Source organism: Bombyx mori, chromosome W (genome assembly GCF_030269925.1).
Source record: "Bombyx mori chromosome W, ASM3026992v2".
NCBI lineage: Eukaryota > Metazoa > Arthropoda > Insecta > Lepidoptera > Bombycidae > Bombyx > Bombyx mori.
This window is the reverse complement of record NC_085135.1, coordinates 7,013,512-7,027,633: the sequence shown is the minus strand read 5'-3', so window position 1 is coordinate 7,027,633 and position 14,122 is coordinate 7,013,512. Positions and strand designations below refer to the sequence as shown.

Genomic DNA, 14,122 nt, shown 5'->3' with positions numbered 1-14,122 from the left:
TTCATGGGGAAATTTGTACACTCTTCTAGAACCATTTACATGTCTCAACTTATAACTATCGTTTTCCAAAACTGCAGTAATGTTTCTTTTTTTTTTTTATGATTGAAAGATTACTGGTGGCCCGGAGGCCTTTCCAGCTTCACCAGGACGGGTGGGCGAGCAAAGGCTCAGCCAAGAGGGGTGGGATTTGCTAACAACTGCCCGAGCGCCTCCGAAGGAGACCTAACAACTCAAGAGCAATTGCTTCGCGAATGAATCTACTACCGGATCGGAATCGCGACCTACTGAGAAGATCCAGCGAGAAACTCAGCGGGCTGATGCATGGGTTAGGTTGCACGTCGACCTCTTTGTCGAGTTCAACGAGTACGGTTACCGGGGTTCCTCAGCCTGCTCCTAGTGTTAGAGCTCAAGGTACCTAATGCAAGAGTTATCGGATCTGATGGATCCGTAAGGACGTGTCTAGGGCGACGACGGTGACTTGCTCCTGCGTGATCAGGATTCGGGGTGCATTAATGTTGAAGGAACCTTTATATTTTCGGTCTAAATTACGAAAACAAAATCCCCAGCGGAAAAGAGTTTGACTTTAGCTTTGCCTCGACTAAACCAAGCTTCTGTTTGTGCCCCTTTTTTTTGTTTGTTTTCGCAGGCCTTCAACCGTGCTAAATCAAGATCTAATCTAGAGGGATTATAACTCTGTTGAAACTTTAGATATTTCAAGTGAACTACCCTGAACGGTAAACATCTATTCTATTGGAGTAAACCCTGTTACTCGACAACGTGTACTATTAAAGGCGAGTTGAATATCCCCTAACTGCTCTTGCCATGATTGGTCCGAGTTACTTTCAGATCAAAGAGTGACTTGTTCATGAAACCGCTTACTATTGAATAAATTACTATGGCTTTGTTTTATAAGACTACATTCTGACCTTGAATGGAATATAAAGGGGAAGCCAAAACCACTTATCTGTAACACACTGAAGCTCTGGAACACACGTTGACGTCTCTGGTTGGACCTGCCACAGCACCTGGAGCAGTGACGTTTTTCTTCTTGTAGCGCATGAAACACCCAGAAGCTACATGGCTCGCATCACCGCACACGTAACAGCTGACTTGCAGGCGAGAGCCGGGCGTCCACGGATGAGGAGGTTGTTCAGGTTTTGCTGGAATATCGAAAAAATTTGAGAGCAGTATCTGTCGCAACACCCTTCGGCACGATGCCCAGGTTTTCCGCAGAAATGGCAGCTTCCACGGAAAAAAACTTCGAGAGCGTTTTGGTTCTTTATCAGGATCTTCGTTTTTTCTTTTGAGGGTAAAGCCACGTAATGTGCGAAATAGATGATTTTTGGCGGTAATAACGACAGAGTTCAATTCCCGACGGATTCTTTCATCACACTGCGACAGTATTGATATAGCAAATCCGGTGGCTATTTGTTCTGGCACATTAGCGTCGAGAATCTTCTTTATAAGTTGCCATAGCCGGATACCGGCTTCAGCTGGTCCCTCTTTGCTTTCCATTTCAAATTTAATAACCAGGTCGAAGTGGTCTTCCATCATCATAGGTTTAGAGAATTTTGTCAGCATCTCTTTAATAGTAGGCCAGGATATCTTACCAGGCTGTATTTTTGTGAGGCAAGTAGCAGCTCGAGCCTTAAGCGAATGTGTGAGAGTCAAAATTAAATCTACACCATCCAATTTCTTCTGTTCGATAATCATTTCGCTCAGCGTACACCAATTTACAACATCAGCCTCCGGTTCATCCGGGTCAAAACTGACCAATGTGGTTGGTGAGCTCTGGCTAGGTCGATAAACTGACATACTTTCAGTGATTCTTTGTAACATGGCTTTCATCCCAGATGAAAATAATGACATTTGTTCAAACATCATATTGTTGGCCGAATTATTTCATGACTGCAGTGGAGGTGAGTCCGACACTTCTGATATAAGCTTGAGGGTAGACATTATCTTGCTGAACACCAAGTAAAACGAAGTCACTTTTTGATTCCTGATTTAATCAACAATATGTTATCTTAACAATTCACTTTAACACTTGTCCAACTTTAACCAGTACGTACAACAGTCACTGAATCACACAACGTAACAAGGATATAGTAAGTGCACCAGGCAAACGCAGTCCAACGAATGTCCATTTCGAGGCACGTACCGCCTTTTTATACTGGCCGGCGCAGCTGGTTTATTTATGAGTCACTTCTGTTGCAGCTGTTGTTTACGAGTGGAACGACACGGCCGGCGCACCTGGCCTGTGTGAGTCACTCCTATTGCACGTGCTATATAACATAAATATCGTTAACGCCGTCATATATGTAATGTACCAGTTATTAGGACCTACACGACAAGACAAAGTGGTGTTAACTTCTATTTAGATAAATGGTTGTGGACACAGTGTGGAGAATAAATTATGAAACACTTACCCTGGTTGAATAAAAATACACCAAGGAACAGATAAATTGACTATGGTAAATACTTAATAAAACTTGCACTGCAGCTCGAGAGATGTTGATTGAAAAAGGCTTCGGACAAAGTGACTTGTCCTTTTATATTAATTGTCTTACAGTTCTCGAAAGTTCCACCTATAGTGCTGTGACAATCTCACCCTTGAACCACAGACAAGATAGTACAGTCACGCCATACAGTGTCGGATAAGTGCACTAAGCAGCGTTTCACAATTATATATTTCCCCACACTGCGCCACGTATACGCTAGAGGGCGTTAATTTAAAAAAAAAAAATTTTAATTTTTCTAGCGTTACAAGATGTTTGAACGTATAGTTTATGATTTTTTATTTCCATTGATTAGGCCTCATATTATAGAGCAACAACATGGTTTTATAAGCCATAGATCTACTGAGACAAACCTCTGTGAGTTTTTGGATTATGTATTGAGCTCCATGGAGGATGGTCATCAGGTTGATGTGGTGTACACGGATTATTCCAAAGCGTTCGATCGAATAAATTTTGACATTTTGATTGAGAAATTGCATGGACTTGGGGTCCACGGTGATTTGCTGCGATGGCTTGAGTCTTTTTTTTTTTTTTTTGCTTAGATGTGTGGACGAGCTTACAGCCCACCTGGTGTTAAGTGGTTACTGGAGCCCATAGACATTTACAACGTAAATGCGCCACACACCTTGAGATATAGTTCTAAGGTCTCAGTATAGTCACAACGGCTTCCCTACCCTTCAAACCGAAACGCATTACTGCTTCACGGCAGAAATAGGCGGGGCGGTGGTACCTACCCGTGCGGACTCACAAGAGGTCCTACCACCAGTAATTACGCAAATTATAATTTTGCGGGTTTGATTTTTATTGCACGATGTTATTCCTTCACCGTGTAAGTCAATCGTGAACATTTGTTGAGTACGTATTTCATTAGAAAAATTGGTACCCGCCAGCGAGATTCGAACACCAGTGCATCGCTCGATACGAATGCACCGGACGTCTTATCCTTTAGGCCACGACGACTTCAGAGATCGCAGAGATCGCAGTCAGGCTGTGACTTTCAATGGTTTTTGTTCTTCATTTGCACCTGTTCCCTCGGGAGTTCCTCAGGGCTCTCATCTCGGTCCTATGTTATTTAATATATATGTCAATGACGTTTCAAATGTTTTCAAGAAATCCAAATTCATTATGTACGCTGATGACAAAAAAGTGTATAAAGTTATAAAGTCCTTAAATGACTGTTTGGAATTACAGGATGATTTGAACAACTTATTTGTTTACTGTCAAAATAACTTACTCACAGTGAATACTAATAAGTGTACTATTATAACATTCTCACGTGGAAGATCGAATATCTTGTATGACTATTCTATTATTGGTCAAACTTTGGTACGCACCACAGTTGTTCGTGATTTGGGTATTTATTTGGATTCCAGTTTAATTTTTTATTTTCATGTTAACGAAATAGTAAATAAGGCTTTTCGAATGTTAGGCTTCATACTCAGAGTTGGTAAAGACTTTAAAAGACCATCTACTTTGATTCTGTTGTACAACAGTTTTGTACGGTCTATATTGGAATATGGCTCCATCACATGGAACCCCCAATATAATATTTATATTCAGCGACTAGAAAGAGTCCAAAAAAAGTTTTTTAAGCATCTTTTATACCATTGTCGTCGCTTTAACTCTCCAGAACCGACAGAATTTGTCTCTCTAGTCGATCGCAGGCTACTGAGGGATCAAATGTTTTTATATAAAATAATAAATAACGAGATTGATTCTAGCTATCTTCTTTCCAAAATTTCATTTAAATGTAGTCGTATTTCCGCGCGTTCTAAACAGACCTTCCACATGTCCACGGCTCGAACGAAATATGCTTCTAACTCTTTTGTCCGTAGATCTTGTAGGTTGTATGATGCTAAGTTCTCTAATGCTGACATCTTTTGCTTGTCACTTGTAGCATATAGAAAAGCTATTTTGGAGTGTTTATAGGGTGATTTGGCCCGATAAGTATTGTAGTTTTATAGTGTAAGTTAATGTATAAAATGATATGTGCGTATTGTGTTGCTTTTGTTTTTTTGTAATTTAAATTTCTAAATTTCTCTTCTTGTTCACTGTCTACTTATATGTGATTTTGATTGTGGAAACATATTTGGTTATTGTTTTAGCTATATTTTTTTAAATATTGTATGTTTGTATTGTACTGTTTGTTTCCCAAATAAATAAATAAATAAATAATGTATATCACGTTGATTAAAAAAGAGTAAGACCAATTAGTCTGTGTTTTATTTAAGACATCCTAATCTGGTTATTTACTGATCACTTGCCAACCTATAATACTAAACCGCGGTTAAAATTTAAAATAATATAATATGACAAATAACATATCCGCCAAAATATTACTCTGTAAGTTAAATAGAACATGATCGTAAAGTAACTTCCGTCATTCCTTCGACAGTAAATTTCCGAGGAACAATGTCGGATAATACTGTGTGACTGTGTTAACTCCAAAGTAAAATGAAGCATGTGATTTTTCTACAAAACTGTGTAATTTTAAGTTATTATTTTTATTTTGTTTTAAAACGAATCGTTTTGTTTGCTTGTATGCCAATTTTCATAATTACAGAATTTGAATTAAAAGAGTTATGACAAAAAATCTAACATGATTATTTGAAATGGCTGCCTTGTAAAGTTTAATATTTGTCAGATCCGTCACTATTCTACGACTATGACGATTTATGGCCAGACTAAGTATAATATATATGTCGCATCCGGGTCAATAGTTCGGAATATCAACGATACACAAACGTCAAAATGACGTGTACAGAGCCCTATAAATACGGCGGTGCTGTCTAGCGCTGATTCTCATCATACGAGACTACTTGTCGAACCGTTCGTTCCGATATCGAGTCGAGGGAACGCGTTCCCGGCCCCGTCACGTCACAGCCGGAGTCCCGCAAGGCTCCGCCCTCTCCCCGTTACTATTCAGTTTGTATATCAACGATATACCCCGGTCTCCGGAGACCCATCTGGCGCTCTTCGCCGATGACACCGCCATCTACTACTCGTGTAGGAAGAAGGCGTTGCTTCATCGACGACTTCAGACCGCAGCTACCACCATGGGACAGTGGTTCCGGAAGTGGCGCATCGACATTAACCCCACGAAAAGCACAGCGGTGCTCTTCAAAAGGGGTCGCCCTCCGAACACCACGCTGAGCATCCCCCTCCCGACTAGGCGCGTCAATACCCCCGCCCCCGCCGTTCGCCCAATCACGATGTTCGACCAGCCCATACCGTGGGCCCCGAAGGTCAAATATTTAGGCGTCACCCTCGACAGTAGGATGACATTCCGCCCCCACATCAAGACGGTACGCGACCGTGCCGCCTTCATTCTAGGAGGTCTCTACCCGATGATATGTAGGCGAAGTAAAATGTCCCTTAGAAATAAGGTGACACTCTACAAAACTTGCATACGCCCCGTCATGACCTATGCAAGTGTAGTGTTCGCTCACGCGGCCCGCATACACTTAAAATCCTTCCAAATAATTCAATCCCGTTTTTGCAGGATAGCCGTCGGAGCCCCGTGGTTCGTCAGGAATGTCGACCTCCATGACGACCTGGAGTCCATCAGTAAGTATCTACAGTCGGCGTCCATGCGCCACTTCGATAAAGCGGCACGACACGAGAACCCTCTCATCGTAGCCGCCGGTAACTACATTCCCGATCCTGCGGACAGAATGGAAAGCAGTCGACGTCGCCCAAAACACGTCATCTCGGATCCTCCTGATCCACTAACGGTGCTTTTAGGTACTTCAAGCACCGGTCACCGTTCTCGTCGAACCCGTCGCTTGCGACGAAGGGCTCGACGAGTAAATTAACTCTCAGACACAGCCCACTGAGTTTCTCGCCGGATCTTCTCAGTGGGTCGCGTTTCCGATCCGGTGGTAGATTCTGCGAAGCACGGCTCTTGCTAGGGTTCGTGTTAGCAACATCGTCAGGTTTGAGCCCCGTGAGCTCACCTACTAAAGTTAGGGTTACGCTGACATAGCCGCTAGGGCTATCAGCTTAGGTAGGAAAAAAAAAAAAAAGCGCTGATTCATTCGTATCCGAGCCGTCGTACAGTACGGATCTCTCTGAAACGTTGTTACGCTTCTCGTGAAATATACGCCACGCACAAAGTTCTCGTGAAGTTTTGTTTCGGAAGCCCAAACATGAGTCATCGTCGAGAACCTAATGACCGTGACGTCAGCAATGGTGACGTCACACTTTTTAAAAACATTCCTTCAGCGTTTCTCCTCCGACATATATTATTTGTATATGTGGGCGCAAACGCCACTATTGGCAATAAATAACATAATAAATATATAGTTTAGTTTATTTACTTATGGATAACGACTTTAGTAATATTAAGACATTGCTATAATTATTATTCTAAATGATAAAATGTTGTTTTGATAAATATCACAATAATGTAGGGTAGACACCGTAACGCCACAGTATAAAATGGCGGCGCGTGAACAGTGTCGTCTCAGTCTGTCTTCGGCAGTCAAGTTGGTCGGTCGGTCTGCCAGTTTTATTGATTTTTATTGCAATTATTGCAATACACTGGGCTCAACGGAATAAGAGTGATGACGAAACTGCCGCTCAGCCATTCCTGGCGCCGTCATATACCTACCCATAGAATTAATTCATTAATACCAGAGATAAGTATCTTCTTTTTCTTCACCTTATCCCACAGGTGGGGTTGGCACAGCAAAATTTTCTCTTCCATTCATTTCCAGTTATCAATTTCTTCTTTGTACCCCAATTTTATTATGTATATATGTCGGCGCGTGTTTTTATAAGCCATTAGTTCATGACTAATTAAGATGGGACGACAAACAACACGTGCAAGATAAGAATCGTAATCAACATCGTCCCACCACGATACCTTGCTATAAAAACGCTCCATTTATAACGTGTCTGTGTCTAAGGGTGTCCCTGGTATGCCGATGTTACATGAGGCCCAGTCGCGTCACTCCCCAAAAGGTGGTCTATGGGTCGAGAGACACGGGGCCGAGTCGCACCACTTCTAGACACGTGTAGTGTGCAGCTCGCCTAACCTTATATTTGTAACTGCACACACTAAATTATAACAGTATTATACGAATTGTCGACTTGAACAGTTCTCTTTTATTTCACCTACAACACTCCAATACATGGCGACCCTTAGCCAGCAGTTAAAATTTTGCAACATACGTAAAATACGAGAGTAGCTGAATAAAATATGAAGAAATATAATTATGAAGAATATTATGAAGAATAGAAATTTGTGAAGACGAGAAATAAGAGGAAAGAAGATTTTCAAATTACCGAAAATGAAAAAAAAGAAGAAAAAAAGAAACCCTCACAGAAGATTGATTTGGATGAAGCGATGAGAACAATAGAAGAAGACAGAAAAGGGTGTTGCTGCCGGGAGCCGGGAGAATGCTCAAGCCTTATGATGAGAGGATATGCAGGGCGCCGGGAGATAAATTGTACGGGTCCGAGGTGGAGCAGCTAGGAGTCAGTTCGAGTCCAATGCTGAGGAGTTCATTCACCCATGCTACGTAAGACGTCATGATCTACTTATACGTTGACAGTAAATACGTGCTTACTGCAATGTAAGTTTTTGCTCTGATATTGTAATTTTTTTTTACGTTATTTTAATGTTGTGTATTAAACGTTATTATTAAGTTCATGCGGAATTACTTTATATTTAGTTTAAGGAAATTATGTCAGAATGATAGAATATTCGAATTGTGGTACAAAAATGTCAGACTCATTTGACATCAAAACTGCAATTTCCCTGTTGCCGGTAATGAGTGGCAATATTCAGTTTAAGGAAATCTATGTCTTTCTATCCACAAGAGCAGGTGCAACTACGAGAAAACTACAGAGGTTTCTGAAGCCGAGGAGATAGCCATTTTTATAACAATAAGACAAATTATAATCGTAACTATAATTGTTATGAAAATAGTACAGGTCAACGAACTTCACATATCGTAAATCGAGGTAAACACTCAGGCGATCAGCGCCAGCGTCAGCATTTTCGCGGACGGCCGATGAATAAACAGCGTGTACAGCATAATACGCAAGAGTCCAATGTCCAAGACAACTTGCGCAACGATAACGCAAATAATTATGACAACTTAGAGTTTTTTCGGACCTAAACAGTGCACTCATTCGATTTTTAGTTATAGTAATTTTTGTGTAATTAAGTGTCAACTTAAAAATAGCAATATCGATCTTAATTTATTAATCGATAGTGGAGCTAGTTTATGTGTACTTAAGTATGAATGGTTGTCGTGACATAGGAATTTATTGAATTTAGTACAACAGGATAAGATAGTTATAGAAGAAATTAGTTCTAATTTAGAGTCTATGGGATATATTTATTTAAATATTATAATTAATCATGTGAATTTTGCTCAACGCAGTTGCAGGTGCATTGAGCCGGATACCTATTACATCCAACAGCTTAAAGGAAATGCAACAGCATGTAGTATCGTTCATGACAAGAGTACAAGCTCGTAGGTTACGTATTGACTGTGACAACAATAACATGACTACGGAGGTATCCTCTACTCCAAGGCCTGATCAACCTAAAGTAGTGGAAATCCTCAAACGACCAATTGACGGCGTTGAATTAATTCTATTTTGTAATAAAAATATATTAAAACAGATAGAAAAATTCAAACATTTTACTAGTGATAATGGTAACTGCAAATTCGTGCCTGAAAAATCAGCAACTTTTATAATTTCTCAATCGTTGTCTACCGTAAGTGTGTTACTGAGAGAATTATAACGTTTTTGCAAGCAAATCAATATAAACATGCTCGTAATAATTAAAAGCAAGCGCTATGAACGATTTGTAAACAATTTTATAAAGGAAATGAGCCATTTGAAAGATTTTCCCAAGTTACTTGTTATTAAAGATGTGACAACAATTACTGACAAAGACACAAAGACTGTGTTGCAAATGATGTGACAATAAAAACCAGCAGCGTAACGACAAGTTCTTTTATTTGTGCAAGAATGCAGAAAAGTCGTTAGAAATGGCTGGCATGGCTTGTTTTATTAACACTATCCCCCCTTCGTTGGCTTTGGCTGGCGGCGGTGGCGGTGGCTATGGCGGAAGGGGGCGTGTTAATATGGCTTGGCGGCTTGGCTGGCGGCAGGGCATGACAGCTGACGTCACGTCCGTTACATTCGGCCATCCTGCAACAATTGCTCCCGCAATGGGGAACACACAAAAACATTTAGTTCTCAAATAAATCAATAAGGTCTTCAGTTTCGAGCTGCTCATCGGAACTACTAGCGCTATCGGACACATGGGCTATACTTTTATAGGGCTTTAATGAATCTGTTGATACCAGGCCAGTGAAGTTTTTATAACTTCGTAAACCTTTTAGATATACTTCTAATTCGATAACAATTGTTACCTACTACTTTAGTTACTACATACGGACCTGAGTACAAATCGTCTAATTTGGTATTAATCCTAGCGGCGCTACTAACCAGTTGGCGCCTGTCTCTATGATACAAAATGCCTTTTCTTATAAACATGAGCTTTTTTTTTATATTAATGTTGTGTGTACTCGCTTGTTTTATCCTAGCTGCAGCTATCTTACGCCGTGCGTCAACAGTTTCTGGTTCGAGACCAGGAATCGAAACATCACATATTGACCTACCAGAGCGCGCAAAGATTAAATCACAAGGCTTGTAGCCGCTGTTACTTTTAATTGTGTTGTTTGTGCCTCAATTAATGGAGTTCACTAAATTATTTGAAGCTTCACTAGGATCAGTTGCCCGCAACACAAAATTGTATGTTTAGTTTGTTCAACCTGGCCAATTAGCGCGCGGACAAGCAATACCGTTTAACGTATGCCTAAACTGTTTATCTTCTGATATATTTTTTTAAAGTACCTACTCGTAAAAGCTTTCCCGTAGTCTGTCACCACGTGATTCGGGTATCTGGACAAACCCTATTAATATATTTTTCAATGCACGAATGGTCCCGATTAAATTTACAGTACGCGTTAGTTCAGCTATCACAAATTTAGACAACGCATCTTTCATTACGATCATGTACTGGTTGGTGCCCTTTAGATGTCCTACAGAAGGGCATCATGTTATATATTTGTACCATGCGCATAGTATCAGATGGTTTAGAGATCGGATATAGACAGTCTTCTTTTTTTTAACATAGTTATCCTTCTCATGTGTACAATAAAGACATGCTGCCACGTATTTCCTAATAAAGCGTGTCATTTTAAGAAACCAATATTGGCTTTTAATCAGAGCTAAACGATGATTTAGATCCACGTGACAAATGTCGTCATAGTGCATTTGTACAATTTTCCATTTAGCCGAAGGGACTGCGAGTCTATTTCCCTTAAAAAATTTTCGAACTAGTTCATTCATAATTATCTTTAACATCAGCGCGACTTCGTCCGCGTGGAATATAGTTCACAAAGAATGCTTTATTTTAGTACAAATTGATTAGCATAAAAAAAACGTTATAGTGAGCCAACCTTAACATATGCTATCGCGGACATTTTTTTTTTAGATCTTTTAAAGGGGTACAATTCTGTCACATTATTTTAGCGAAACTTTAACAGTTTCTGCAGCGCACGCACCGGAAGCTCTCAAAAGGGAAAATAACCCGATTTTGAAACATTACTTACTGGTACTTCGCTTGTATTGGTCTTAGCTGACCCAGTGATGGTCTTAGCGGTGCTAGCGTTATATAGCCTATAACCTTTCTCAATAAATGGGTTATTTAACACTGAAAGAATTTTTCAAATCGGACCAGCAGTTCTTGAGATTAGCGCGTTCAAACAAACAAACTCTTCAGCTTTATAATGTTAGTATAGATTGCTTTATAATCGAACTAAGCTTTTCGTCCTGACATTGCACAGTACAGAATCAATCAGTAACTAAGACGATTCACGTTCATCATGTCAACAGGATGCCTATTAAGCGCGTCTACAAATTTTCCATACGTTCACCAGGTCTATACTCAACACTAATGTCATAATCTTCTTTCAAAACTCACCATCGCGCAATGCATGGTATAATGTCGCGTTTGGTAAGCGTAGCACAAACCACAGTACAATCAGTTTCTACTATATCATGTTTACCTACTTCATAAACACGGAACCTACGTAGCGATTGTATGACCGCCAGGTTATGAGCTCTTAACTATGATACACATTCTTCCTTCCTAGTAACCCGGCTAAAATAGTATAACAGGCCGCAGTGAGTTGTCAGTTTGTTTTTGTAATAGTATACCAGAAATTCCTAAGTTACACGCATCGGTTTGTATTTCTGTAGGAAGCATAGGATTATACAGAGCTAGCACAGGTTTGAAACGTAAGCTGTTTTTCAGTTGTTCGAAATTCGCGTTTTGTTCACGGCCCCACACCCATGATTTATCTTTTTTTTTTTTAAACCAATAAACTGTCGCACACTATAAGCATTATTTGGCACAGGACACTGCGAAACGGCCGTCAATTTTTGTTGCACCCGGCTGTATACCGTCTGAAGATATTTCATGACCTAATAAGTGACTTGTTCCTCCAAGAATGAGCATTTACTCATATTTAATTTTAAGTCTCCACCATAAAATTTCCCAAGTACTTTCTCAATAATTATTGAACCCGATTTTATACCAACTGAGGGTAGATGTAAATCGTTTAAAATTGCTAGTATCTCGATTTGACCTACATTTATTTTTACCCATTTCTTTTCTACCCACAGACTCAATTATTTTATTTATTAAACGCATTTAACTACCCCACCTAGTGGAATAAGGTGGAGATAAAGAAGAAACGCATGAATACAGATGGCGCATTTGCTAAACCAAAAGGAATTCTAGTGTACTAGAAATAATGACCTTGCGGTGTAATGAAAGCAGTTGTGTGTCTGGCACAATGCTCAATTGATGGTAGCCCTGGGCTAAATCTAAACTCGTGCAGTACTGTTCGGTGGATACTTTTATATTTTACCATAGCGTTTAACGCACGATAATCAACGCATAGCCTACTGTCGCCGTTCTGTTTCTTAATAAGACCACTGGTGAAGCATGACTAGCTTGAGATTATTTTATAATGCCGGCATCTAAAAGTTAATTAGCTTTAGATTTAACTATCGTTTGTTCATTATGAGAAAGTAAAGGTGGCGATACACGGGCTGATCACTAGTAAGCTTAATTTGCATTTGGACTAAATTGGCAATACCTAAATCATGTGTATTCGTAGCAAAGCAATGCTTATACTGTATTTTTTAAATCTGAATGACCCTTGTTATTCAATGGCTCCTTTTAATTTTTTTTTATTTCTACCCTCAAATCTCGAAATATTTGTAATGGCATGGCTAGGGCAAGTAGAAATGCAACACACCTGGCTGTTTGGCTGTGGCTCCTCGCAGCTGTTGGCCCTCGGCAGGACCTCGCCCGGCGGCCACATGATGGTCTCCGAGCTCATGTTGATGACTTTGACGTAGCTGTCTTCGCCGCGCAGCAGCGTCGCAGGCAGGGAGAAGGAAGCTCGTAGCCGTGAATCTCGTAGTGCCGCAGTGGAGTAACCACGTTGCTGCTCTTTTAGTTTCCCTCCACGTGAACCAGAATTATGGAAGGACAGGGCGGCAGGCGCTCTTGGTCCGACGACGTCGAAGTCCCTTTGATTTGATTGTTCCAGGTTCTTCATCCTGTAGCTCAAGTATCGCCTTGTGGACCTCCTTCTGAAGCAATTTTTCAACACCTTCCTCGCCAGTGGAATAGGAGCTTCATCTTCTTCAAACTTGTCAGAAGACCGAGAGATCTGAGCGTGTATATGACGTTGTTTCATTTCTTTATGCCACTTCTGATTGTTGCAAATGATGTGACAATAAAAACCAGCAGCGTAACGACAAGTTCTTTTATTTGTGCAAGAATGCAGAAAAGTCGTTAGAAATGGCTGGCATGGCTTGTTTTATTAACACTATCCCCCCTTCGTTGGCTTTGGCTGGCGGCGGTGGCGGTGGCTATGGCGGAAGGGGGCGTGTTAATATGGCTTGGCGGCTTGGCTGGCGGCAGGGCATGACAGCTGACGTCACGTCCGTTACAACTGTGATCCTAAATGACTTCCACCTGTTACCCACGAGTGGCCACGCGGGGGTAAACAGAATGTTAAATAATATTAGGAAGTATTATTATTGGCCAGGAATGACCAATGAAGTATCAGAATACGTAAAGAAATGTAAAAGTTGTCAGATTCAAAAGCATTCCAATAGACGTACAAAGGAGCCAATGGTTATCACATCCACGGCATCCACTGCTTTTGAGAGAGTTAGTTTAGATTTAATGGGGTCATTAGATGTAGATAATTTTAAAGGATAATAAAGCATATAGATAATAAAGCATAAAGATAATAAAACATTCATAAAAATAATACAAAGAAGTTTGTAACTTAAAATATTGTTTTATTGGATTTTTGTTAGTAAAGTATGAAAGTTAATAATATTTTGTGTAATTTAGTTTAAGTAAAAAAAAAAAAGGGAATTATATAATAATATCATTTTTTTTAAAAAAAGGGGGGAGGTGTAGTGTGCAGCTCGCCTAACCTTATATTTGTAACTGCACACTACACACGTCACCACCGGTA

General features: G+C 40.3%; 1 protein-coding gene across 1 annotated transcript; it reads right to left on the bottom strand.

The window, feature by feature from the left end:
• Positions 1 to 9,544: 9,544 nt before the first annotated feature.
• LOC134201675 (uncharacterized) lies at positions 9,545 to 13,412 on the bottom strand. Its single transcript, XM_062676917.1, has 2 exons — positions 12,881 to 13,412; positions 9,545 to 9,695 (listed from the first exon to the last, which is right to left on the bottom strand). The coding sequence occupies exons 1-2, from the start codon at positions 13,325 to 13,327 to the stop codon at positions 9,681 to 9,683; spliced, it is 462 nt and encodes a 153-aa protein (XP_062532901.1). The 5' UTR covers positions 13,328 to 13,412; the 3' UTR covers positions 9,545 to 9,680.
• Positions 13,413 to 14,122: the final 710 nt, after the last annotated feature.

Coding starts and splice junctions, on each gene's coding strand:
- LOC134201675 (XM_062676917.1), bottom strand. CDS start 13,327: ATGAAACAACGTCATATACACGCTCAGATCTCTCGGTCTTCTGACAAG.